This window comes from Euleptes europaea, chromosome 17 (genome assembly GCF_029931775.1).
Source record: "Euleptes europaea isolate rEulEur1 chromosome 17, rEulEur1.hap1, whole genome shotgun sequence".
NCBI classification, from domain to species: Eukaryota; Metazoa; Chordata; class Lepidosauria; order Squamata; family Sphaerodactylidae; genus Euleptes; species Euleptes europaea.
In genome coordinates this window covers 37,427,139-37,452,220 of record NC_079328.1, presented here as the reverse complement: position 1 = coordinate 37,452,220, position 25,082 = coordinate 37,427,139, and the positions used below count along the sequence as shown (strand labels likewise).

The 25,082-nt window shown below is 41.2% G+C and overlaps 1 protein-coding gene across 1 annotated transcript in view; it reads left to right on the top strand.

Annotated features, from left to right (window-relative positions):
• Positions 1-4,037: 4,037 nt before the first annotated feature.
• The window catches only part of DPY19L3 (dpy-19 like C-mannosyltransferase 3), a 35,875-nt gene continuing 14,830 nt past the window's right edge, over positions 4,038-25,082 (top strand). Inside the window, exons 1-12 of the mRNA XM_056862368.1 lie at positions 4,038-4,134; positions 5,135-5,259; positions 10,024-10,114; positions 11,689-11,810; positions 14,323-14,468; positions 15,509-15,632; positions 16,991-17,125; positions 18,040-18,171; positions 19,305-19,406; positions 20,542-20,615; positions 21,110-21,268; positions 24,049-24,171. Coding sequence (XP_056718346.1) covers positions 4,038-4,134; positions 5,135-5,259; positions 10,024-10,114; positions 11,689-11,810; positions 14,323-14,468; positions 15,509-15,632; positions 16,991-17,125; positions 18,040-18,171; positions 19,305-19,406; positions 20,542-20,615; positions 21,110-21,268; positions 24,049-24,171 — 1,430 coding nt within the window. The remainder of the gene's footprint in view (positions 4,135-5,134; positions 5,260-10,023; positions 10,115-11,688; positions 11,811-14,322; positions 14,469-15,508; positions 15,633-16,990; positions 17,126-18,039; positions 18,172-19,304; positions 19,407-20,541; positions 20,616-21,109; positions 21,269-24,048; positions 24,172-25,082) is intronic.

Genomic DNA, 25,082 nt, shown 5'->3' with positions numbered 1-25,082 from the left:
CACAAGTTCAGGACAATGGACCTCGTTCCCAAGGGCTGAATAGGGACATAGGGATTCTTCTGTCATTATTAATGCTGATTTTGGCACTTCCCACCTCTGTTCATACCTCTTAACTCTGGTTTATTTGTTTGTTTAAATTATACCCTGCCTGTCTCCCCAGTGGGGACCCAAAGCAGCCTACATCCTCCTCTCCTCCACTGTATATGTATCTTCACAACAACACTGTGAGATAGGTTAGGATAAGAGTGTGTGAATGACCCAGGGTTACCCAGCAAGCACCCATGGTAGAGTGTTTTGTGTTATACCTCTGTATCCTGATTCTACCTGGCCCTTCTTGGTAGCATGCCTCCCACTTTCTCATATCAAGAATAATTGTTCATTGCAGGCACTTTAACTTCTTTGTAGCCCTTTTCCATATGGTGAAATATGTCGTGCCAGATCCTTGTGTTCTTTCTCTCACTCTCTCACAAAATAACGTTTCGCTCTCAATCTGGAGTAACTAATTTTGGAGCACCTTTTTTGTGTGTGTCAGAAGCTTTGGTGGGCTAGAACATGCTTGGTTACACGCAAAAAATGTTCTCTGTAAAATGTTATTTCACTGTGTGCATGTGGATAACTGAGGCAAAATCAAGGTTGCTACATCAAAATATCACAAATATAAGGGGGGAGGGTTTCAGATGTAATTATTTATTTTACTATGCTGATATCCTTCTTTTCTTCAATTAAGGACGGTAGGTTGGTTTACATTCTTGAGGTCTGTGCTGGCGCTGACCAGATGCAGACCTTCAGCCAGAATTACCCTTCAGCCATACTCTTGGACACATAATTAAATGGGTACCGGTGGGGGAATGTAAACCTGGGAGTGAAAATACTAGAGGTAAAAATTTAAATGCAAAGTTCAGCTGTATGCAAGATAAGCTCAGCAACAGTTGACAATAACAGTTGTTGGGAATGCTTACTTTGTCTGCATTTCTCATAGAAATGTCAGACTGCACTTCTTTATAGGTGGTTAAGAGCGGTGGACTCTAATCTGGAGAACCGGGTTGGTTTTCCCACGCCTACACATGAAGCCTGTTGGGTGACCTTGGGCTAGTCACAGTTCTCTCGGAACTCTCTCAGCCTCACCTATCTCACAAGGTGTCTGTTGTGGGGAGAGGAAGGGGAAGCAATTGTAAGCTGGTTTGAGTCTCCTTAAAAAGGTAGAGAAAAATCAGGGTATAAAAAACCAACTCTCCTTCCTGTTTTTCTTCTTTGGCTTCTTCTCATCGCCTTTTGACCCCTTGTTTACTATTTCTCTGTATATACCTGTCTCTATATATACACCTCTTTATGATGTATATACCTCTATATGTTGCACCCAAGTGTAATGCTGATGAAGTAGGATGTTGTCCTCAAAAATGTGTGTCATGGACGGTACACTTGTCAGTCCTTAGCTGAAGATTAGGACTGGGGAGACTGGACCGGGGAGATTCAAGTTCAGATTCTCTGCTCAGGCAATGAAATTCATTGGGTGACCTTGGGTCAGCTACTCTCTCCACTTTACCTAGCTCACAGTGTTATAAAAATAATATTCAGGAAGGAAGAATGATGTAGACTTCTCTGAGTTCATTTGAGGAAGGACAGGATAAACATAGATGGAAAGAAGACACCTGAAGACTGTTTTTGCAGTTGATTAACTCTGCTGCCTCTCTGATCTGAAGTAATATCCACACCCCTACCCTGTATTGATCAGAATCAACATATGAACATATAGTAAGAGTGATAAAAATTCACTTATTTCTTTCTGGCAGGGTCTTTAGAGTGATGCTCATGAATTCAGCAGCTGATTTCTGTCATGTCCCACAGGTGTTGAAAGCAGAAGTGACTGCTGGGGTCGGGGGAGAGATTAGAAACTTCTTTATCCAAGTCTAATTGTCTAAAGAAAGGGCTGCACTTAACCAGGGCATCTTTAGACATCTCTGATAACATTCCTATCCAAACCATGTTCTCCTCATGGCTGTTTATGATACCTTCCTGCTTCCTCTTGTCTTCTCCCTCATCATTTATAGTTCTCTTAATGGCGAATTTTTCTGCTTTCTTGCTCCCACTTGAGGCTTGTAAGGCTCTGAAACTCTGTGCTAGGAAGCAACATCATGGGAAGGCTTTAACTTCTGCCCTGTTTGTTGGCCCTCCAGGGTAACTGCTTGGCCACTGTGCGAAGCAGGATGTTGGGCTAAATGTACTACTGGGCCGTTCTTCTGTTCTTATCTCTTGGGCTCTAATCTGCTCGTTTTTTCAATTGTTGTTCTGTTTCATTGGAGAAATCCACATCTTCCATTTTTAACTGGAACCTGCTGGGAGGGGGCAGGGGGAAGTTTGAAATAGGAAAGATCCTTCCAGTCAGGGCCCCGGATGAATTCCAACATGCAGTGTTTCCCAGACTTTTGAGCCAGCTGACTTTTGCATTCTGTGAATGTAAACAACATTCCTTCCTCGCAGAGTTTCCTCTCCACGGCAGAGAGTGTTGAGGAACCTGCACCCAAAATATCCAGATCTTATAATTAAGTAAATATTTTAACAGCAACATGGAGAATGTGGGAGGTGTTGCTGTTTGTTCATTCCAACAGACTGAAAAGAGAAATTGCCTTGGAAATTTACCAGAATTATTGGTAATGGACAGTGGGTAGATAATTGTTTACTGGCCCAAAAGATAATAAAGAGCTGGCCTGAATGATTTACCTCTCTGTCTTCCCCACTTGTAACTTGGATGTGTGTGTATGTATGCTGTCAAGTCACAGCTAACTTATGGCGATCCCTTACAGTTTTCGAGGCAAGTGATGTTCAGAAGTGGTTTGCATTACCTACCTCTGCAGGGGTTGAGAGAGTTCTGAAAGAACTGTGACTGGCCCAGGGTCACCCAGCAGGCTTCATATGGAGGAGTGGGGAATCGAACCCAGTTGTAGAGGCCACCCCTCTTAACCACTATGCCATGCTGGCTCTCAACTTGAATATACCACTTTAATACTGCAGAATGCAAGAAAGATTCTTCCTTTGCTTGTAAAATGTGGATCCACTTAGTGCAACCAAAAACGCATTATTGTGCTGTATTCCCATTCGCAGTGGCGTTACAGACTTCTCGGTGGAAACTATAGTGGAGAACTGGTCCGCTCAGCTTGGGCCTGTTGTACCTAATGCAGCCTGTGGCCATATGTCACAGACTTCCAGGGGCTTAACAGCTCCATTTGCAGTCTCTTATCAGGAACCAAATTTAAGAGGTTTATGGCACTCCTGATGCATTGCGTTCAGTTTGAGGGATTGCCAGATGTGCATACCTGGAATACAGTATTTCACTACCGTAAAGCCGTAGGAAATATGCCCTCCCATTTCCTGTGATTGTGAACAACAGTTTGGGCTGTCAAGCCATTCTGTTGCTGAAAAGTAAGCACATGGAGAACTAGGACTATTTCTGTTCTTTTCAGAATGCCTTCAGTGAAATTGTTGATCTGCTACAGAATCCCAGATGAAAAATAAAGAGGCATCTTGACTCATTTTTTTCATATTGGGAACTCAAATCAGAGACAGTCGTTATATGTTTTTTATACCATAGAAATAAAGAGAGTACAACTGTCAGTAACGGTGTAAATCTTTTGTAGAGTTACTCCATTGAAATCAAGACATTATCTTGATTCCAGCATAGAGTGAATTAGGAAACTTACCTTTTATTCTTTCCATTGAGTAGTCTGAAAGTTATCTTGGATGGTTGTGCATTTTATTAGTGTTTGTTTTGCTAATTTATTTGCGGAAAAGGTTGCAAGTATGAGATTGTTTCCATTCGTATGCTTTGCAAAAAGTAAAAGGTTTTTAAAAAATGTAATCTGGTAATTTAATCATTAGTCTCTGTTTCCATGCAGTATGATTTCTTATGTCCTTTCACGTGCTTTTTAAAGGTAGTAGTGGTGATACTCTGTTAAATGAAAGTTTATTAGGCTTACCTATTATTTTGCATATGCATATTTAGGGACCAACTTGAGGTGTAATGCCTGAGTGTTACTGACACCATGACAACTCTTAGGCACAGAAAGGGGATAAAAGCCTCAGAAGTTCCAGACGAGTTGCACGAAAAGCACTGGAAGCTTGATGGGAAAGTTCTGCCTGGTAGGTCATTTTGTTTGGGTGTTTTAAAGAAAAAATCAAACAGGGATAGATCCAACAGCGTTTTTACTTAAGCTTTCCGAGATGAATGTGGACAAGATCCTGGGATCTGTGAAGGCCACTACTTGTACCCTGGATCTTTGCCCATCTAGATACCTGCTTGATTTTTTAATCCCTTAAATTAACATCATAGAGTTGGAAGGGGCCATACAGGCCACCTAGTCCAACATGCTGCTCAATGCAGGATCAGCCTAAAGCCTCCAACTGCTGCTTGAAGACTGCCAGTGAGAGGGAGCTCACCACCTTCTTAGGCAACCGATTCCACTGCTGAACAACTCATACTGTAAAACATTTTTCCAAATATCCAGTTGGTACCTTTCCACCCGTAATTTAAACCCATTATTGTGAGACCTATCCTCTGCTGCCAACCTCTGACATCCCTTTCCATGCAGAAGCCCTTTTCAGGTATTCTAGGAGAAGATAATGAAAACATGATTGGAGCAGAGAAAGGGCAGATGGCAGCACCATGCTCCGCTCTGTGTGCTTGTTAGAATGCTTTTACAGATTGCACATGCCTACGTCCATCCTCGCCGTCTGATTGGGTACCCTGCTTGTTCAGGGCTCCTGATCATGTGGAGAGAGCCCTACATGCTTGTGCATATGTGGGTTCTATACAGGCATTCCAGTGGATGGGTGGAGGCTGGGGTGGAGATTGTCTTGGTGATCTCTCTCCCCAGCCATGCATGACCATTCCCCCCTTCTGGAAAGGTGCTAAAGCGTATGACTTTAAGAATTTGCTAGGTCAATTTCTGTTTTATTTGTTTTACTATGTCGGAATAACCTAATACACAATCATTTTCATCAGTTTCAAAAGCTGTTTATATATAAATAGCCCACATCTAGAGGTGGGGATTGCATCTTTTCAAACATTGCTGGAACAATTTTCAAAAATTGCTGAAACAAATGATTGCAAATGATAAATATTTACCAATATCTTTGGCAGGTGGAAAAGTGTGGAAGAAACTTTCACTCATCACTGGTGGATTTGTTGGCATTTCCCTAGGAATTCTCACTTCTGTTTATGTTGCCACTCTTCATGAAAATGATCTATGGTTTTCCAACATCAAGGTAACAGAATGATTTTAATGGCATCATTGCTTTCCTAAGGCATTTCTCACAATATGGATGATGGCATGTATGGTTTATACGTGGCTTTGCAAACACATTTACTGTGCAAAGCTTTTTCCAACTTTACTGTAACATTGTCTTTTCTGCATTGCTGATCATTTTATTTAAAAAAAAATCTAATGCTGTTCTTATTAGGTATTCTCTTGAGCGCTTACTGTAGTGGGTACAACATATATGTTATGTGCCATCAGGCTGACTTAAGGCAACCCTATGAATTAATGACCTCCAAAACGTCCTGTCATTAACAGCCTTGCTCAGGTCTTGCAAAATGAAGGCTGAGACTTGCTTTATCAAGTCATTCCATCTCATGTTGGATCTTCCTCTTTTCCTACTGCCTTCAACTTTTCCTAGCATTATTGTCTTTTCCAGTGAGGCTTCCTTTGGTCTTTATGTAACCAAAATGTAAACTTTAAGTATAATTTTATGTACTCATAATACAGTGTAGTATAGTTGTTTTTGACCCAGAATTCACTGTTATCCAGTTGAACAACCAGTGTATGCAGGGGTCTTCTTAAGCAGTTCTCTGCTAATTAATAAAGAAAAGTTTTCATTTCCCCCTCAGATAAGGGCCAATTTAAACATTTATTTTAGTACTCACAAAACACCTTGTGTATCAGGAAGCTGGCTCTGTGTGTCAAAGAGGTATGTGTGCCAACAATCTAAAACTGGCCGTGGCTCTCTGTCATACGTTACAGCGGTGCAGCTGATTAACATTGCATGGGCCTTGCTGGTTTATTGTATGTCTAGCCTTGAAGTTCCTAAGCAAGATTCTACTAGTTCCCCAGTTTCAGCAGGTTGGGACTGCATCCTGCAACGGTAGAAATCATTACGTGGTACATTAAAGTTATTTTCATCTCATGATGTCATGTTAATAGCATCCGTTTTATCTTTAACTCTCTGTTAAGGCAAATTCAATTGCAATTTATTGCCTACTCTTATAAAATAAATCAGGGCTGGGTGGTGATAGAAAATTTTCCAAGAGAAAAAAGAAAAAAAAATTGGGTCAATAACTCAGTGATCTGAACACAGATTCTTTCTAGCAGATGAAAAGCAAATGATTTAGAGAACTTATTAAGAATGCACCTTTTACTTGTTCTGGTTCTTGCAAGCATGTAATGTCTGGCTATCGATGGGTATCCGCTGCTGTCTCATGGAAGGAAACAACATTGTTGTGAACCATTTAGATCTGTAATTTCTAAGACCTTGGATAGGAAAGTGAGGCAATGAAGTAATATGCGTAAATTCTGTTGTTAAAAAAGAAAAAAATTAAAAAGGTAAAAAGATATATATGAAGTAGAGACAAATATATATATTCTATATATATTAAAACAAGTGTGGACCTGCAGAACTCACGAGAGGAATCCCATCTTCCCCCCATCGCGGGTCCAGGCTTCCTCCCCCCTGCAGCCCTGCTCTCTTTTGCCGGCTTGCCCAGCACTGCTCCAGGCGAGCACGGCAAGGCCTCCCTCAGCAGCCCCACTCTCTTGCTGGCTCACCCGGCGCTGCTCCAGGCGAGCGCGGTCAGGCCTCCTCCCCCCCCAGCCCCACTCTCTTGCCAGCTTGTGGAGGCCCCCCAACCATTTACCTAAAAGCTGGAGCGGCCCCACAGCTGCGGCACAGCCCAGGCTTCTGACATAAACGCAGGTCCTGGCTTCTGACATAGGCTGGCTTGGTCCTCTGGCGGCAGATGAAGAGCGTTGTCTGTACACTTTTTTAAAAATCAGGGGGATGTAAACCCACCGTGTTTTGTTTAATTTCAGATTTAATTTCAGTGTGCCCCCTAACTGCAGATTTAGGTATTCACAGGCAGGGCGCACACTTGAGGATTAGATATGAAGTACCAGCCTCAACAGATATATACAGAATATATTTTATATTTATATATTAAAATATAAAGATATATTCTCCAATTGCATAATTGTGTTAGTTTTTGTTTTTAAAAAAGGGGGCGGTCCAATCATAGATCACCTCAACCAGTTTGGCCCTCATCAGGATAAGTGACTATGAAGTTACCTGGCCAAATCATTCTTTGGATTTTAGACATGTTTGTTGAATGCATGCATTTGCAACCTCGAACATTTTCATGTGGACATTTCTGTTGAGCTTTCACTTTTATGCTTGAGATGATTTACTGTTTAATTAATTGGATTACACTTTCAGAGGCAATTTTCTTTTATTTCTCTTCTGGTGCTTTAAAAAAAAACTTTTATTAAGTAAGCATAATGTTAAAAAGTCAAAATATTGCCCTCACTGAATTGTACTGGGTTGATGCAAACGGCTGAGTCCTGTTTGTACCAAACACTGCACTAAAATGGTCCCCCAGCAGTATTTTGTAGCAGAACAGGATTTAGCAGTTCAGAAGCCATTGCCTTTCCCAAACTGTCTCAAACACTGGGTTGTGACGCTTTCAGAGGTTCACACAGAAGGGTCTTGAGCTCCACAGATGTGTCTTGAACTTCATCTGGAAATGCAGAAAACTCTTTGTAGATATTCACACTGAGCAGAAGTGGGAGATGAATTGTGACAGGTTATTTTATATAGTTCTGCTTAACCTTTTTCAAAAGGAGAAACAGGTCACACATTTATTTATTTCAAATATGTATGGTCTGCTTTCTTTGTCCCCAAGGGAGTTCACGCAGGTCACAGAGGTGGAAGGCACCTTAGATGCCATTTGGTCCAACCCCTTAATGCAGGAAATCCAAAACGGAGTCATCCTCAACAGATGGCTGCCCAGCCTCTGTTTGAAGGCCTCCAGTGAGGGAGAATACACCCTCTGCCTCACTCCCAAATACTGTAATTGGTTCCATTATTGAACGTCTCTTACCATTAGGAAGTTTCTCCTTAATGTTCAACTGAATGTTACCCTCCTGCAATTTAAGCCCATTTGATTTAGTCTTGCCTAATCAATAACAAGTAAAAGTCTAGCAATAAAACAATTACAAACCAAACAGCACCATTAACAGTTACCCCCTTCTAAGTCCACTTTATTGATATGAGATGCTAGGAAAACTGTAAATTGCTTTAGTGCTAGAAATGTTTTGTGAATGAGGAAAGCAGATGTTATCTTAGTATGAAACAGATGTAAAACAGTAGTGTTTAGCTCATAAAGTATGGCGTTTGGTTGAATGCAGCTGGTGCCAGGCTTACAAATTAATCATGTTGGAGGCATTTTTTTTACTAATTAGATCCCCCTCTATGCCCAGCCCTCCCAAAAAGTCAATTCCAAAATGTTTCTGAGTCTTTCCAGATTTTTAATACATGGAAATGATCCTCCCTCCCCGTTCCAGTACATGTTTTTAGTAGTTGTTCAATTGACATAGAAACGTCCATCACAATTAGCCTGTCATTGTAAACTAATTGAGCTCAGATTGCAGTTTTTGGTATTTCTGGTAGTTTATTCTGCTTCCAGTGGCACTTCAATCATTTAGCATGCTTGGAACATAACGTTCAGGAGGGTTTTGGAATAAACCATCTGCCATTCCCTCTTTCCTCATTGGTTTGCTCAATTTTGGTTTGTATAGTGAGAATTGGACTAAATAAAATTCCACGTATAAAAAAATCCATTAAAGCAATCGCTCTGTTCTAAAATGGGAGTTCTGTAAATAGCATGGTAATGTCAAAGCAACGTTTGCTAGTATGGAAGTGAATTTAAAAAAAAAATGTTGAAGAAATGCATGGAGGATGGAGTTGTTGGTTTTTTTAATTCAAATTTTGTGTCTCTACATTTGACTGGGTAGCCTTCCTTCATTTTTTAATATGAACCACGTTACCAGTTTTAAATTGGGCGGTTGGGCATCCCCAAAAACAGGTCTGCCCTAATGCTGCAGTGATCGCACTGTGCTCAAATTTCAAGGAACACATAGATGATCTCTGTACACAGTACACCTAGACTTTTCTTTACACGTGAATTGAATAATTCTCATGTTACACTCTATGCGTGTACAGCTGAACATGTGACATCCATCCAAGTACTTGTTCCTGGGTTCATTTGTAAAGTGAAGGCATGTTGGCTCTTTCTTACAAACAGGTATATGCAGATATATGCCCATGGTCATACGTATGAACAGGGCTACAGTGAGATGCACTAATGTGTTTAGTAGCTGTATCAGACTAAAACAAGGTGACATTTAACAAATTGCTCTATATTAGTTTTTCTGAAGGAAAGCTGAGATTCTCATGACTCTTGCAGATGTTTATTTAGATATTTATACCTTGCTTTTTTCCCAGATGGGGACCCAAAGCTGTATACAGCATCATTTTCCTCTCTTTCTGCTTTTATCCTCGCAACAATCCTGTGAGGTAGATTAGTCTGGGAGAGAGCGACTAGCCCAAGGCTGCCCAGCAGGCTTCCATGGCAGAGTGGGGATTTGAACCTGGGCCCCCCACATCGTGGTTGGACTCTCTAACCCCTACACCACACTGGCTGTCACCATGCCGGATGTATTGGTAATCCGTAATGAAATGCAATGAGGCAGCCCATTGCCTAGCTTCTCGAGCGTCTATATCCATCTACTTTTTGTATGAAATCCAAAGTTGTTTAATAGATTTGGACTTTGGAAATCTGGGCTTGAATATCTGCTGTGTCACTGATTGGTTGCAACCATGTTGCGTGAATTGCTGACCTTACTAAGAGATCCAGCTTAAGCAATATGAAGACAGAGCATCAGTTTCCTCCTGCATCTTGACTGGTATGTTTCCTTACAGGAGGTGGAGCGGGAAATATCCTTCAGGACAGAATGTGGCCTGTATTACTCCTATTACAAGCAAATGCTACAAGCTCCATCCATTCAGACAGGTACTGTAATAATATTTTGAAGTTACTTTATTTCTTAAATTGCACGGAGAGCAAGTTGGCTCTCAAAAGTATGGCTCTTGTGTTCTAAGGAGAGGGCTGGATTCTCACTGTCATGGAGTGCTGGATTACCAGCCGCTATCTTCTGTTTAAAGTAGGGTGTTTTGTGTTGCAACACACTCATGGTATAAATCCTAGGAAAGAAAACCATTTTTGCTGAATATATTATGAGGGCTTGATAGTACATCTGTGGATGTTTTCGACGTATTGGATTCAGTCCTCCTTCGTAAAATTAGTTGAAACATGCGGCTGTTTTAAACTGTACTTTCCATATTGCTTAAGGATCTCACAGTGCAGTCCTAAACAGATTTGCCCCCTTCTAAGCCCATTGAATTCAATGAACTTAGAAGAGTGTAACTCTGTTTAGGAATTGACTGTGAGATCCCTAAACCACTCCTTGTGCAATAGCAAAGTGATGTTTCTTGGAAGGCTATTCACAAAAAGATTCATACATGTCATTATAAGAGCAATCATTTGTCCCAAAAATAAGTAATACAAACTTGTTTATTCTCCATACATTTCCGGAATTTGTATATGTATCTTTACTAAAAAAAAAAAGTTAATATTTTCAGAACCTGCTCTGAGCCCTGAAAACAGAAGGATCATGCTTGATTTTTCCAGAGTAGTTCATCATACTTGCAACTGCTTATTAAAGGGGGGGGATTTTCAGGCAACGCAAAATGAGCTGAGAAATACTCACTTCAGAAAGATTTTGTAACAACGCGTTGCCAGCTACACAGGAAAGTTTGGGGAACGGGGGCAGTCTCTTTGGTGTCGCACCAGTGTGCCACATCTTTTCCAGTGCAAACCCAGAGATCACATCATGGTGTCAGAGTGGTGCTCTACAATTCACCAAAACCAAACGTCAAGTTTTTGGGAAATCCTAGACTGTTGCCCCAACACATGATTCATGATGCCGAAGAACCCCCTCCATTTCCCCCCCAATGGCCTGTCAAGCCATGGCAGGGAACTGAGGGCCTAGGCTGGGAGGTCCCCTGCTATAGTGAGGGAAACCCCCCCATTCTAGGTCGCTTCCAGCTTTTGAGGTCCCTAGCTATAATTTTTTTAAGTTTAAACGATGACACTTGAAAACAGAATATGGCACCAACACAGAGACAACATTTGAATATTTTCCTGCACGTAAAAACAAGTTATGAAACTTATCAAAACTCAAACAGGTGTCTAAATTTGAGGCCCCTTTTGAGCTTGAGGCCTAGGCCAAACGGCCCTCCTGTTCCCCCCTGCCCCCAACTGGCCCTGGTTATAAATTAAAGATGCATAAACAGTACTTACATAGTTTATTTATGTTATAAAAGAAGTACATTCTAAAACAGGAAGGCAGAGTTCTTTCTGACAGTAGTATTTTGAAATGAAAGAGAACTTTCTTTAGTTTCTCATTTTGTAAATTCTCTTCCACAAGATGACAGTGCTGGATTTGCAGAAGTCTACTAAGTACTACTTTAAAAACTTTTTTAAAAGTTGGCCTGCCCTCATCTCACTTATTCCTTCCCCTACAGGTTTAAATAGCTTGATATATGACAATAAAACTGAGTCCATGAGAACAATTAATATACTTGAAAGAATGAATGTTTACCAGGAAGTATTTCTCAGTATTCTGTACAGGACTTTTCATATTAAGGTAAGAATTCAATTAAATGTTAATGACAACAGCACAGTGAATTTAAAAAAACAAAACACCTTAGGGATTATTTATCAGAAACTAGTTCTGTTTCTGGGTCTTTAAAATCCATATTTTTCAAATGGCTAACATAAGCAACATACTCAGGAAATATTCATATTCAGATATGTCCAAAAGCATTCATATACATATGGAAAGGTGATGAATCAGACTGCCATCCATTGTTCTCTTGTTCTTACTGCTTAGGTTTATATTGTATTTTCATTTTATTTGTGTGATATGCTGTTTCAGTTATTAGGTTTTTTGAAATGTCAGCCAACTTCAATATCCTAGCGATAGGCAAGGTAGAAATCTATCAAAGTACTTACGATCACATTTTAAAACTGCACCCCTAGTGTCTAAAAGTGGGAAGTAAGCAATTTGGGTATCACATCCTAAATTTACTAAAACTGCCTGCAGATAGCCGCTATTTTTGGATTTTCACTCAAGAATAATTAATATCCTGTGTCTAAGCTTATACTCTGCCTTAGAACACAAGGCTGGCTACAACACAGAGCTGCTCTAGCCACCAGCTCCCCCCCCTCACCTAGAGCAATGTCCTCCACAGGAGCAGAAGACAACCTTGCTAAGGTAATATGGAGAGGACAGTTGTATGAGCTGGTGCTTCCCCTGATGGGGAAGCAGGTACCTAGATAATATGCCTTTCGCCATTACCAGTAGCTCAAACCTAGTGGTTACAGATGTAAGTTTCCCCCCCTGTTTCCCTTGATCATCCCATCCTTTCGTTAAGAAAACAATTGCTGCTTTTCTTCAGTGGCATGTCTAGGTGGAGTTGCTCTTGCCCCTCCCCCATTTTAGTAGCAATAAAATTATTTCTCCTACATGTGCAATTATGAGTATTCACCAAAAGGGTTAGTATTCTTACAGACCAGAAGTTTGGGTCTTTTATAGTTAAAGAACCAAACTATGGCCTTTTATGCATGGTCTGTTTCCGCTGGATCTGCTGCTCTCTGACTGCACAGTATTTGCAGTTGAATTCTCAAAACACCATGCACAGGAGCTTTTCCCCCCAAAGATATTCCAGGAGTACCTTATGATCAGTTACGCATCCCCAGCAAAAATGCGGAGCTTCTGAACTACTGTGAGCCCCTCCCTCCTGAAAACGCTGCTTTGTAATTGGCTGTGGTGTGTTTTTTTAAAATACATCGCCAGCCCCACAGCGGGATTCTTTCTTTTGATCTAAACTGTGGCCATTTTACAACCAAAGCAGGGTCTGGACAACTACCCCCCAACCAGTTTGTTTCTGGCTATCTCAATACAGGGGTTATAAGAACATAAAAACACTCGCACAGTCATTTGTGACCATTTCATCATTCCATTGGGAGTCTTGCACTTGCAAAAAAAGGGGGGGGCTTTCATGCCTATAATAGGATGCATATAAAGGGAGGGTGGCAAATCAGCCCGGCTCTGTTCCATCCTACGAAGAACTGGAACTGACCCACACTCTCTGTGAAACTGACCAAATAAGCAGCCGCATAAGTCGTTTGTGATTATTTCAGCTTTCTCTCAACTGTTCGATCTGAAACTGACCCACACTCACTGTGAAACTGACCAAATAAGCAGCCTCATGGTATTCCAGTATTTATTCTCTCACTAGTGCACTCACAAATGGCTTCGAAGGGAGGAGTTGGATGAGGAGGATAGACATGGGATAGAGAAGCAAGAATGGGCATGGGGAGAAAAACCTGAAGTGACAAGTATGCACAGGATCAGCTTTCAATTAGGAATCGAGGCAGACTTTAAACTTGGGGTAAAACAGAATCCTGAAAACGCGGGAAGAATGTGAGGAGAGAGCGAGGCGACTTTTGAAGGTCGGAAAACACATGCATAATTAAAACAAAGCCCCGAAGTAGTCGAAGGGTGACCACGACGGAAACAACCTGTGCATAAAAGGCCCATGTCCAAATTCAGAGCAGGAAATCAGCAAAGAGCCGACAGAAGAAAAAGAAAGCCCATTTGTGTAACTGAAAATATACAGTTTAACACGATTGACAGTTCACATGTCGATTAATAATCCGTAAGGTTTCTTTATCTCAAACACTCGCTGTTGCAAGTCCTTTACTAGGAAGTGGCTTACAGGAAGTCTCACAATGAGTAATAACTGCATCCTGCACAGTTGTTATAGTGCAGGGCATCAATCTGTGCATGGCTCGCGCTTGGATTACTGTTCACCTCTATCTTTTCCCTTTCTCTGAGAAGCCCTTTAGTCCCATAAAAATCTTTGCCTGCCATTCCCTTCACATACTGGTTATTCTAGCATCCCACCTGCTCCTCCAATATACCTTAAGTTAAAGATTTAATTTCTTTTTTTCTTTAAAGAGCCATATTGGATTCCCTGCTGAGCCACATTTGGCTCTAGAGCACCGGGCACAGACCTCTGTTAGGAACAGTTGATTTAATTCTAAAACAAGCAATGCATATTTAACTCTCTCAATACATCCTTGCTTTACAGAAATTTTTAGAGCCTATTTATTTTTACATCTACACGTTATTTGGCCTTCAGGCAGTTTATGTCGTTGCTCTCTATGTAACCAGCTGGCTTCTTAGTGGAACTTGGCTTTCAGGTGTATTAGCTGCCTTCTGGTATATTACAAACAGGTGAGGTTAATTTTGTACTGTTTTCCAAAAGTAATGTGTTGTTTTTCCTGTGTTATGCAAAATAAGATATTAAATCTTTTTGAGGTAGATTAGAAAGCACACAGGTGTATTTGCTTTAGGTCTGTCCCATTCCCCAGAGTGCAAGGTGTTACTAGAGAGGGGCTGTGGTTCATTGGCAGAGCATCTGCTTTACACATAGGAGGTCTCAGGTTCAATCCCTGGCCAGTTAAAAACAGGATCAGGTGATGTGAAAGACCGCTGCATTAGAACCTGCATTAATGCTGCCCTTGATAGACCAGTCATCTGACTCAGGATAAGGCAGCTTCATGTGTTGCCTTACAGGGAATGTGTGTGAGTGTGGTGGAAACTTAGTGGGGGGAGTACAAATTATTAGAACAAATTGAGATACTTGGAGTGAAAGTCTGAAGGCTGAGTTGCTTGGGAAAGCCCGATCTGGTTTGAGGCTCCCAGATTAAGATTATCCCAAAGGGAAACCGTTTTCCTTTCTGCAGAAATGTTGACAGTAGAGCTGTCAGCCAATTAGAGGAACGTTACTGCTGCTAAACATTTATTTAATGCCATTAGCGTTCTAGACGGCGTGTTGAATATAGACATGACACAGTCAATAAACTATCAGTTGCTAGCTTTTAATCAATTAATTAAAGCAACCACCACAGTATTTCACTACTGGATGATATTTTAGGGAATGCTCAATTTAGTCAGATATTAGGGAGGGGGGTGCAGACTAAATGGCACAGGCTGATAATTTAATCGCTGTGGAATGTTGGATGTCTTTTAACACCGAGTGTTTGAAAGCCACTATGAGCATGTTTCTCTCAATTTAGACAATCTATAGCAAAGCCATCAGCACTAATTTCCCCCTTCACATGAATTATCTCTAGTTAAAATCTTATTTTTAAAAAATTAATGCATTAGTCAAGTTAATCTGAAGTATTTTCCTTTATTTGTAAGTAGCTAACATTTGAAGTACTTTTTCCATCTTTGGTGGTTATATAAACCTTTTGTTTTGTTTTCTGCAGAATAGATACCACTCGGGTAGAATTCACCATTCCATTAAGAGAGAACTGGGCACTGCCAGTCTTTGCTGTTCAGGTAGCAGCAATTATATTCCTCTTCAGACCGCATTTACGGCCTACTCACGAAGTGAGTTGTTGTTTTTTTACTAGCACTTTTTTTCTGATACGATTTGCTTCTAAATATGTATGTATGTTAAAGATAGTCTGTACAAAGCTACCACAACAAAAGGAGATACTAAGTCCATGACCTGTTCAAATAATTATTGTATGTTCTGCAATAGTTAAACATGCCGTTTTAGTGCCACAGTAGTGTTTGAAGTGGGCTTCCCTTTATGTCTTCCAGGATTTACTGGAAATTGTACACTCAGATGGGTGCTGAGCTCCCACTTCCCAAGTCCAACCCAGCAGAAGACTGTGTGGTGTAGACCAGTGTGGTGTAGTGGTTAAGAGCGGTGGTTTGGAGTGGTGGACTCAGATCTGGAGAACCGGGTTTGATTCCCCACTCCTCCACATGAGCGGCCGAGGCTGAATCTGGTGAACTGGATTTGTTTCCCCACTCCTACACACGAAGCAGGCTGGGTGGCCTTGGGCTAGTCACAGCTCTCAGCCCCACCTACCTCCCAGGGTGTCTGTTGTGGGGAGGGGAAGAGAAGGTGATTGTAAGCCGGTTTGAGTCTCCCTTAAGTGATAGAGAAAGTCGGCATATAAAAACCAACTCCTCCTCCTCCTCCTCCAAGAAGATCAGGTGGCCTCCATTTTATCATCACAACAACCCAGCGAGGTGTAATGAGCCAGCGTGGTGTAATGGTTAAGAGCGGTGGTTTGGAGCGGTGGACTCTGATCTGGAGAACTGGGTTTGATTCCCCACTCCACATGAGAGGCGGAGGCTAATCTGGTGAACTGGGATGGTTTCTCCACTCCTACACACGAAGCCAGCTGGGTGACCCTGGCCAAGTTACAGTTCTGCTAAGAGCTCTCTCAGCCCCACTTACCTCACAGGGTGTCTGTTGCAGGGAGGGGAAGGGAAGGTGATTGTAAGCTGGTCTGAGTCTCCCTTAAGCGGTAGAGAAAGTCGACATATAAAAACCAACTCCTCCTCCTTCTTCTTTTAAAGATCTGCAGCCTTGCTGGGTGGCTTCTCAGGCAGGAAATGGGGAGAGGCTTGATTTTGTCCCCCTCTGCTTTCTCCTTCCCTGCCAAACAGCTGGCAGGAATTTCCACTTTAAAAAAAAAGAGAACAGACTTCTCTTCATGCTCCGTTGGATCAGAATCAGAGAGTTAACTGCTGCATAGATGCCGAAGTGATATTAAATGGTGATTGGCTGGTACTTTGACAGTACAATCCTAAGCAGTTACACCCTTTTATGTCCAGTGAAGTCATTGGACTGAGAATGGTGTAACTCTGCTTAGGAAGAACCGAAAGCAACAATTGGCCCTTTTCATCCTGCCATGCTTTTTCCTCCTGTCTCTCTTTTTTCCCCCCAGAAACTGACATGTCTGGCAGTATTTATTTCGACCTTCCTCTTCAGTTTGGCTTGGCAGTTTAATCAATTTATGCTGTTGATCCAAGCGCTGGTTTTGTTCACACTTGACTCTCTTGACTTTCTTCCTAGGGGAAAGGTGAGCTCATAACTGGATATGGTACTCTTGATATCATTGCATACACTTATATTTCATTGGAATAATGATGCTGTAGGGTATAATTTGAAGTTTAAAAAAAAAACTAACAACAACACTGTTTTTCCAAGAATAATAGTCAAATAATACAGGGCTACATGCAAAGCAGTCTAGTTATATACATCTGTTTCATACTTTTAGTATATACTAGTTATATACATGCTGTTTCATACTTTTAATTGAACACTAGCATTTGAGGTTTCACAGTAACATAAAATCCACTGCACTGAATGGGAGTAGTTGACCACAAGATCATCTGGACAATTCTATATTTAGGCTGTTAATGATACAGATGTGTGCACATACACACACACGCTTCTGCAGACAATCTTTATTCTTTTTTTTAAAAAAATTAAAACCTTTATTGAGGGATGAAGACAAATCCATTTCTAGTTAACCCAAAACACTGGCTCAGCTACTTTAAAAAAAATGCAACCAAGGGATCTATTACATTCTTCTATCAATGTAAGCAATAAACAACAGTTGCAACATGAAACTTATAACATTTTTCTGTGTTTGCCTACAAAAAAGGTGTATTAGGGAAGGTAGTAAACAGCTGCTCATAAAATTCTTTGGGATCCTGTATGCTTTGTCAGCTAAGCTGAGACTCCCGAAAACCTTCTACAGCCCATTCTGGTCTAACCAAATTTACACAGATGGTTTAGCTAATGCAGTTGTTGGGCACTCTACCCTCTCTTTCTCTCTGGGCCAATTTGCTAACTATGAGATCAGCATGAAGAAGTTAGATGCTTCACTTTCAAATGACAGTTCCCAATTTCTCTACTGACTATATATTGTAGACGTAGTTAATTTTTGCTTTACGCTCATATGTGCATAACTCGTCATTGTTTTTGCAGGTGACCTGGATCTATATAATACAAGTAGCTAGTTTACTGCTCGTCTGCTTCCTTCAGTTTTTCAATACCATGATAGCAGGATCATTGCTTATAAGCTTTAATTTGTCCATCTTGCTAGCAAGGAAACTTCAGGTATGTGATTTATTTATTTATTTTAAATGTGGAAGATAAACGGGATGAAGTAGACCAGTGTGTAATTTGTTGCTTAAGTAGACCTTCCAGTTGAGCTTCGTGGTCACGTGCTCATTTCTGCCATATTACTTTAATCTCATTTTCCCCTTTGTGTAGAAAGGTGTGAGTTCTGCATGAATCAGTTAGGCCAGGCTGCTTGCCCATTTGAACCTTAGATGATTTAAGAGGACTTTATGTTCTGCCTGATCGTTCTTGTGCTTTAAGATCATGTCTTTCTTACAACGCACGAAGAACTAGTTGTCACATTACCTTTTGTAAATGGAGATTCAAGCATTGTATGAAAAGGATATAAAATGATGATGCCTACTTTGCTTCCAGTACATGACAGGAGGCCAGTGCAGCCATCCACTTTCTTGCGTGTGTCAGAATTGAAATGTATGCTTGTATGACATAATAATGGGACTCTTGTGTCAAAAGGTGACATGAAAATTAGCTCTGGGAAGAGACTGTTCAGTTCAGTACCTTGGAGAGCACCCAGAGTAGGCAAGGGCTGTTGGTAGCTTAAGAAGACTGAGCTTGTCTATAGGGCTAACACACCAAGGCACACAGTAGCACACAGACCTGAACTACAAACTTCACTTGTTTGGCAAGGACCATGGTCCAGCCAGGGTGAGTCACTTTCCCCCCCACATATCTGTGAGTGGAACATTATGCTCAATTTGGAAACCAGACATCCGAATCGGGGGATCTGTATGCCTCTTATCATGAGGAGGTCCTTATTGCCCTACCAAGTCTCCTCCCCCCATATGAGCTCCTGCTCTCACACTCATGATGCCTTCAAGATTTCTGCCTTCCATTTTCATGTTTGTTTTCTTCCTCTCATACACTGGTAGTTACTGCGAAAGAGTTAGGGTTTTCAAAGCTTCATTGGTTTTTCTCTTCGAAGCTATGAATCTTTTGCTAATCTGAAAGTGATGCTGGAATGTCTCCTTAAGCACCAGTAGTATGTTAGTACAATAGTAATGTGGCTTTTTTACATTACAGTTGGATAAACTAGTAATAGCGGGTTATGTGTTTTATCTTTTGTTAGATATATTTTGAACACTAAAATATTAATTGCTTACATTTTCCAGAATAACCTGAAAACAGGAGGCTTGTTTAGCAGACTTGGGAAGCTTTTCCTCCATGTTCTTTTAGTGCTATGTTTGACATTTCTCGTAAATAATTTTATGAAGGTGGGTATATGAGTGTGTTTTTCTAGTTTACATGTTTTATATATAGAATGCATATATCTTTGTCAAATACAGAGAGATGAGTTAGGCAGTGTTATGCACAAAATCAGAACTGTACAACTCCAACAGTCACGTGAGCCATAATGGATCTCGACTGGAAGCGTGGGCTGTTCTGGGATGTCACCTGGCTCTGTCACGGCCTATGTGAGTGGCGGGGAAGGGCAGAATCGTGCCTCTCATCTGTCTTGTTTAAACCATGGATTCAGTTTTTGGTTGGGAGAGAAAAGGCGGCATGGTATAGCCCAGTCTTGTCAGATCTCGGAAGCCAAGCAGGGACAGTAGTTGGATGGGAGACCGCCAAGGAAGACTCTACAGAGGAAGGCAATGGCTAACCACCTCTGCTTCTCGCTTGCGTTGAAAGCCCCTCGTTGGGGTCGGCATAAGTCAGTTGCAACTTGATGGCACCTTTTGGTTTCCTGGCTGATTTCAGTCCATAGCTTGTCAACTCAAAAGTCATTAATTTTACAGTTCCTTAGCCACGGTCTGGTGTCTGTCAATGCAATCCTGAGTGGAGTTCCTCACTTTTAAGCCTATTGACTTCAGTGAACTTAAAAGAGTATACCTCTGGTTAGGATTGCGCTGTGAATGTAATCCATCTACAGCACGGCTAGAAACACTGAGCAGTATCATAAGTTAAACTGTTGGAAGTTGCTGCAACTGTAGGGCCTTCTTCAAATGTAAGGCTTCAAACTTTGGTGTAGTAGGATTCAGACCACTGGTATTTCTGAAGACTTAGACGTTCACACAACAACAGCTACAGTCTTAAAGCATTTCCTGTTTTATTCCTAACTGCACACTTTGTCAAGAATTCCAGTCAAATATCAGATTACAGACTGAGTTAGAAATTACATTTGACATGGAAAGTAGCATGTGATTGCAGTATTTTTTGTTTGTGTATATTATTTAACAGGAGTAGCAAAATGCTTGTAGGCCTGAACAATATGAATGGTTCCACACGATAAGAAAAGCAAAAGTAAAACAGTGTTTGAAATATAGTAGGTGTGTCAGTAGGAGAGCAGTCATGTATTAATTTTCATAACTCACAGAAAGTGATAACTTTTATTTCCTTACTTCACAGAAAATTCTTAATCTTGAGTCAGATGAGCATATATTTAAATTCCTAAAAGCAAAGTTTGGATTTGGAGCAACAAGGTATGATGCCAGTTATTATTCAAAAGTGAAATTATTTTTCTGTTGTTTCTTAGTGCAAGGCATCAATTGCTTTGTTAATTATGAATGATCATTCTTGATCTCGCATTTTGACATATACAATATTTATTAACAGTATTTATAAACTAATATAAAATACAAAAATCCAATTAAAACAATGTCAAAGTGAGAAATAGTGAAGTAGTATGAAAACAGTGTGAAATAGTAAAGTTAACCATGTAAGTAACAACAAAACGATCTAAATTTCCAAATCCTTGGTTGAATAAATATGTCTTAAGTTGTTGCCAAAAAGAGGCAAGGAAAGAAGACAAACAAGTTTCTGAAAAGAGCATTCCAGGGCCCTGGGGCCACAATGCAGAAGACCATTCCCTTGGAAATCTTTTGCTGGGAACCATATGTGAACAGTGTCATGTGAGGCCTTTTTATTCGCCTTTTTGCAAGAACTTCATACTTTTACCCTTCTTTTTCTCTTTTAGAGATTTTGACGCTAACCTGTACCTGTGCGAAGAAGCTTTTGGTCTGTTGCCTTTTGATACTTTCACAAGACTTTCGGACACTTTAGTCTTTTACGCCTACATGTTTGTGCTTTTGGTCATGGCCATAGCAGCTGCTGTTGTTGCTTTTCAAAATCTCTGGTATGTGTGTTTTAAAGCCTCTAGGATTTCACCAGGGTCTTGTCCTCCCTGTTTACTAAGTCTAGACATGCATGAAAAGAGAACAGTGGTGCTCTATACTTGCCATTAGGAGGGTTCCAAACATCTGAAACTTGGATTGTAAAAGTATTGAAATCGGTCTTCTGAACCCAGTATATCAAAGATGTGTCTTTAGTATGATTTAATACCAGTAGACCTGCTGAAAGCTGATTTGGTATGGTGGAGTAACCTATTGGCCCCTCTCTTTACTCAAATCAATGCTTCAGGAATCATTCCTACAGTCTGGAAACATGCAATAATATATAAAAGGGGCCAAAACGACCCTGTAAATTATCACCCCATTACCTTGTTGTCAACCATAGGTAAAGTTTATTCAGCTTTTTTGCATTTCAAGCTCCGGAACTGGATTGATACAGAATCTATTCCGTACCCCGAACAAGTAAGATTTAGGAGGGGCGTCTCAGTTTAGAATGAAAAGTACCCCTGGTAATTGAATTTTGCAGTCTGCTTTAAAAGTAAATAAGTATTTAGGATGGGAGGATATGAGTACAACACCACTAGCTAGTGTTATGCCATATCCCAATATTGTTTCTTCAGATAGCTGGCACAGATGTCTGTGGTCTAGATGTCAGGTTGTGATTTTCAAACCATAATGATATCAGTAAATTCAGTAGAATTGCTCTGGGCAACAAATTCTCCTTACATCCCTTAAAGCTTAGCTCTCATGGAATACCAGAGCTGTGAGTCCTGCATAGATATGGGAGCTCGCTTGATTAAATGCCCCTGCATTTAAATGTGTGTGTGTAAAATGCTGTCAAGTCGCAGTCGACTTATGGCGACCCCTTTTGGGGTTTTTATGGCAAAAGACTAACAGAGGTGGTTTGCCAGTGCCTTCCTCTGCACAACAACCCTGGTATTCCTTGGTGGTCTCCCGTCCAAATACTAACCAGGGCTGACCCTGCTTAGCTTCTGAGATCTGATGAGATCAGACTAGCCTGGGCCATCCAGGTCAGGGCCTGCATTTAAATACCCCCCCCCCAAAAAAAAACACTCCTGCAGATAGAAAGCTACAATGCGAAGGAGACAGCTAGGCTGGACCTCTTCTCCTTGGTGCTTAGGTTTTCAGTGTTGAAGGATTATCTTTTTGTATAGACAGGTATTCAGACAAGGGAATCTCTACCTGCATCCTGCACTGGTACACCCCCAGTCTTGGGTTTACTGCCTCAGGGAGAAGCAGGGGTTGGTTTTTAAGAAGGAGCAGATGCCACAGGACATCACAGTCCACCCAGATTGGCTCAGTTTAACCTGATGTAAGCTTTGGTCATCAGAAATTATTAAGCGCAGGAAGAGCATCAGAGATGTGGAGACATGATTTTTCCTCTTCACCTTCCTCACCTGGTATACCTGGTTCCATGCATCAGATGTGTCTGTGCCTTTACATACTTCAAATAGGAGAGGTAGCGCTGTTGGCATTGGAAGCTGCTTTTTGCCAACCCCCCGAGCTTGTGGTCAGTTGCTTCTGCTTACCTCCCACCCCACTATGATTAATTCTCATTCACAGCAAATGAAAGCATCCATTTCTAGCACAAGATGCGTGTGATTTTTCTCACTAACGTTTAGACCACATTTGGAAGTTTTATTGTGGGGTGTGAAAATTGCTGCTTGCTCTTATGACAATGCATTTGTAAATCAGTAAAGCTTTTGAGAGGGTCGCACATGATGTTCTGATAGGTAAGCTGCTTACCTAAACTTTTTTACAGTAGGAGTGGTTCAGCAGTGGAATCAGCTGCCTACGGAGGTGGTGTGCTCCCCCTCTCTGGCAGTCTTCACTTGTCAGGGATGCTGTAGGCCAGGGGTGTCAAACTCATTTGTTACGAGGGCCGGATATGACACAAATGTCGCTTAGTCAGGCTGGGCCATGCCTCGCCAGCCCAGATCAAGAGTGGGAGGTTGGCGGGCTCACCAGCCCAGATCAGGACTGTGGGGATGGCTGCCTCAGCTGGCTCGCAGGCCAGATAAGAGCTCTCAAGGGGCTGGATCCAGGCTCCGGGCCATATGTTTGACATCCCTGCTCTAGGCTGATCCTGCATTGAGCAGGGGGTTGGACCACATGGCCTGTATGGCCCTTTCCAACTTTATGATTCTGTTATTCATTTGGCTAGTTTGTCATAAATGTGATACCTCCTGGACAGATCAAAACCCACCTGATCCTCCAATAATATAGTTGAGCAAATGGGCCAGGGGAGTAGGAGAAGAGTGCTGTACACAGCTGGCTTCTGCCCGGAAGAACTTGTCAGCTTCATTAGAGCATGTGCTGATTCCTAGCGATGGTTGAGTCTAGAGTTTTGTCCAAACCTGGGACATATTCCTAACTGAAAATTTGGCTAATAGCTGTAAGGATTTATTTTTTGTCATACGCTTATTCATCATCATTTGTAGCATTATGCTTTGCAAATAAAATCGTGCGTTTTTATATTTATTTGGCTTTTGTATCAACCATTGCCAGTCCAGCTCAAACAAGGAAAATCTTGCACAGGGGAATATTTAAAAGCACTCAACGAGAATGAAAAATCTATTAGTACCGCCTCAGAATGTTTTATTTTTCCTGGAACCAAGAGGTTCCTATGAACTGCATACAAATGTCCTGTTTTAAAATAACTTATTGCTGAGTATAACATAGCACTAGTCTCTCTCTCTCTCTCTCTCTCTCTCCCTCTCCCTCTCCCTCTCCCTCTCCCTCTCCTTTTCCTCTCTTTATTCAGTGGTTCTGCTAACAACAAATCCATGGATAAACTACAGAAGTGTACAGCGTTGCTGAAACCTGGTGCTGCTTATAACTTAGTTCACTCCATTCTGTTTGGATGCCTGGCTTTAAGCACAATGAGGTACTGTTCCTTTAACATATCTCACATGTAAAGCTCAGAACATCCATTGTTGAATATAAAATAGAACATAAAAACCAGCTACAGTGTATTCTGCCGCCCATTTATTTATTTGCTGGGGGGTGGGGAAATTGTGCCATACCTTACCACTACAAAGCCTTCCAGGCAGCTTACAAAATGAAAATAAAACCATTAACAATAAACTTCAACTAAAAACAATATTAACATGCCCAATAACACACTCCCCAGTGTTAGAAAAATGACAGTAGCCATAATGTAACAATAAGGAAAATGGAAATAATCCACTCAATGCTTTTACTCATAGGCCCTCAGCAGTGCCATTGATGGTTCAATGTATACAAAATAATTACAAATATTGTTTAAAATTACAATCAGGCTATGTGTATAATTTTGTGGTTAGTCTTGCGTCCCATCCCCAAGATAACTCATTATGTATATGCAAAAAAAAATTCCAAAAAAAATCCAAAATATGGAAAGATCCAAAATACAGACCACTTCTAGTCCCAAGCAGTCTGGATAAGGGATGCTCAGCCTGTATTTAGAACTTGTGTTGAATGATCCATACTCATGAACACATGAAGCTGCCTTCTACTGAATCAGACCCTTGGTCTATCAAAGTCAGTATTGTCTACTCAGTCCGGCAGCGTCTCTCTATGGACTCAGGCAGAGATCTTTCACATCACCTACTTACCTAGTCCCTTTCACTGGAGATGCCGGGGATTGAACCTGGGACCTTCTGCATTCCAAGCAGATGTTCTACAAACTGAGCCACAGCCCCTCCAATACTCAGTAGTTCCCTCCCTGTAATCATACTGAGAAAAAATCAGCACCAAAGCTAGAGTGAATGTAGATGGATTTCACTTTCACCTCTTCCGAACAGACTGCTATATTTG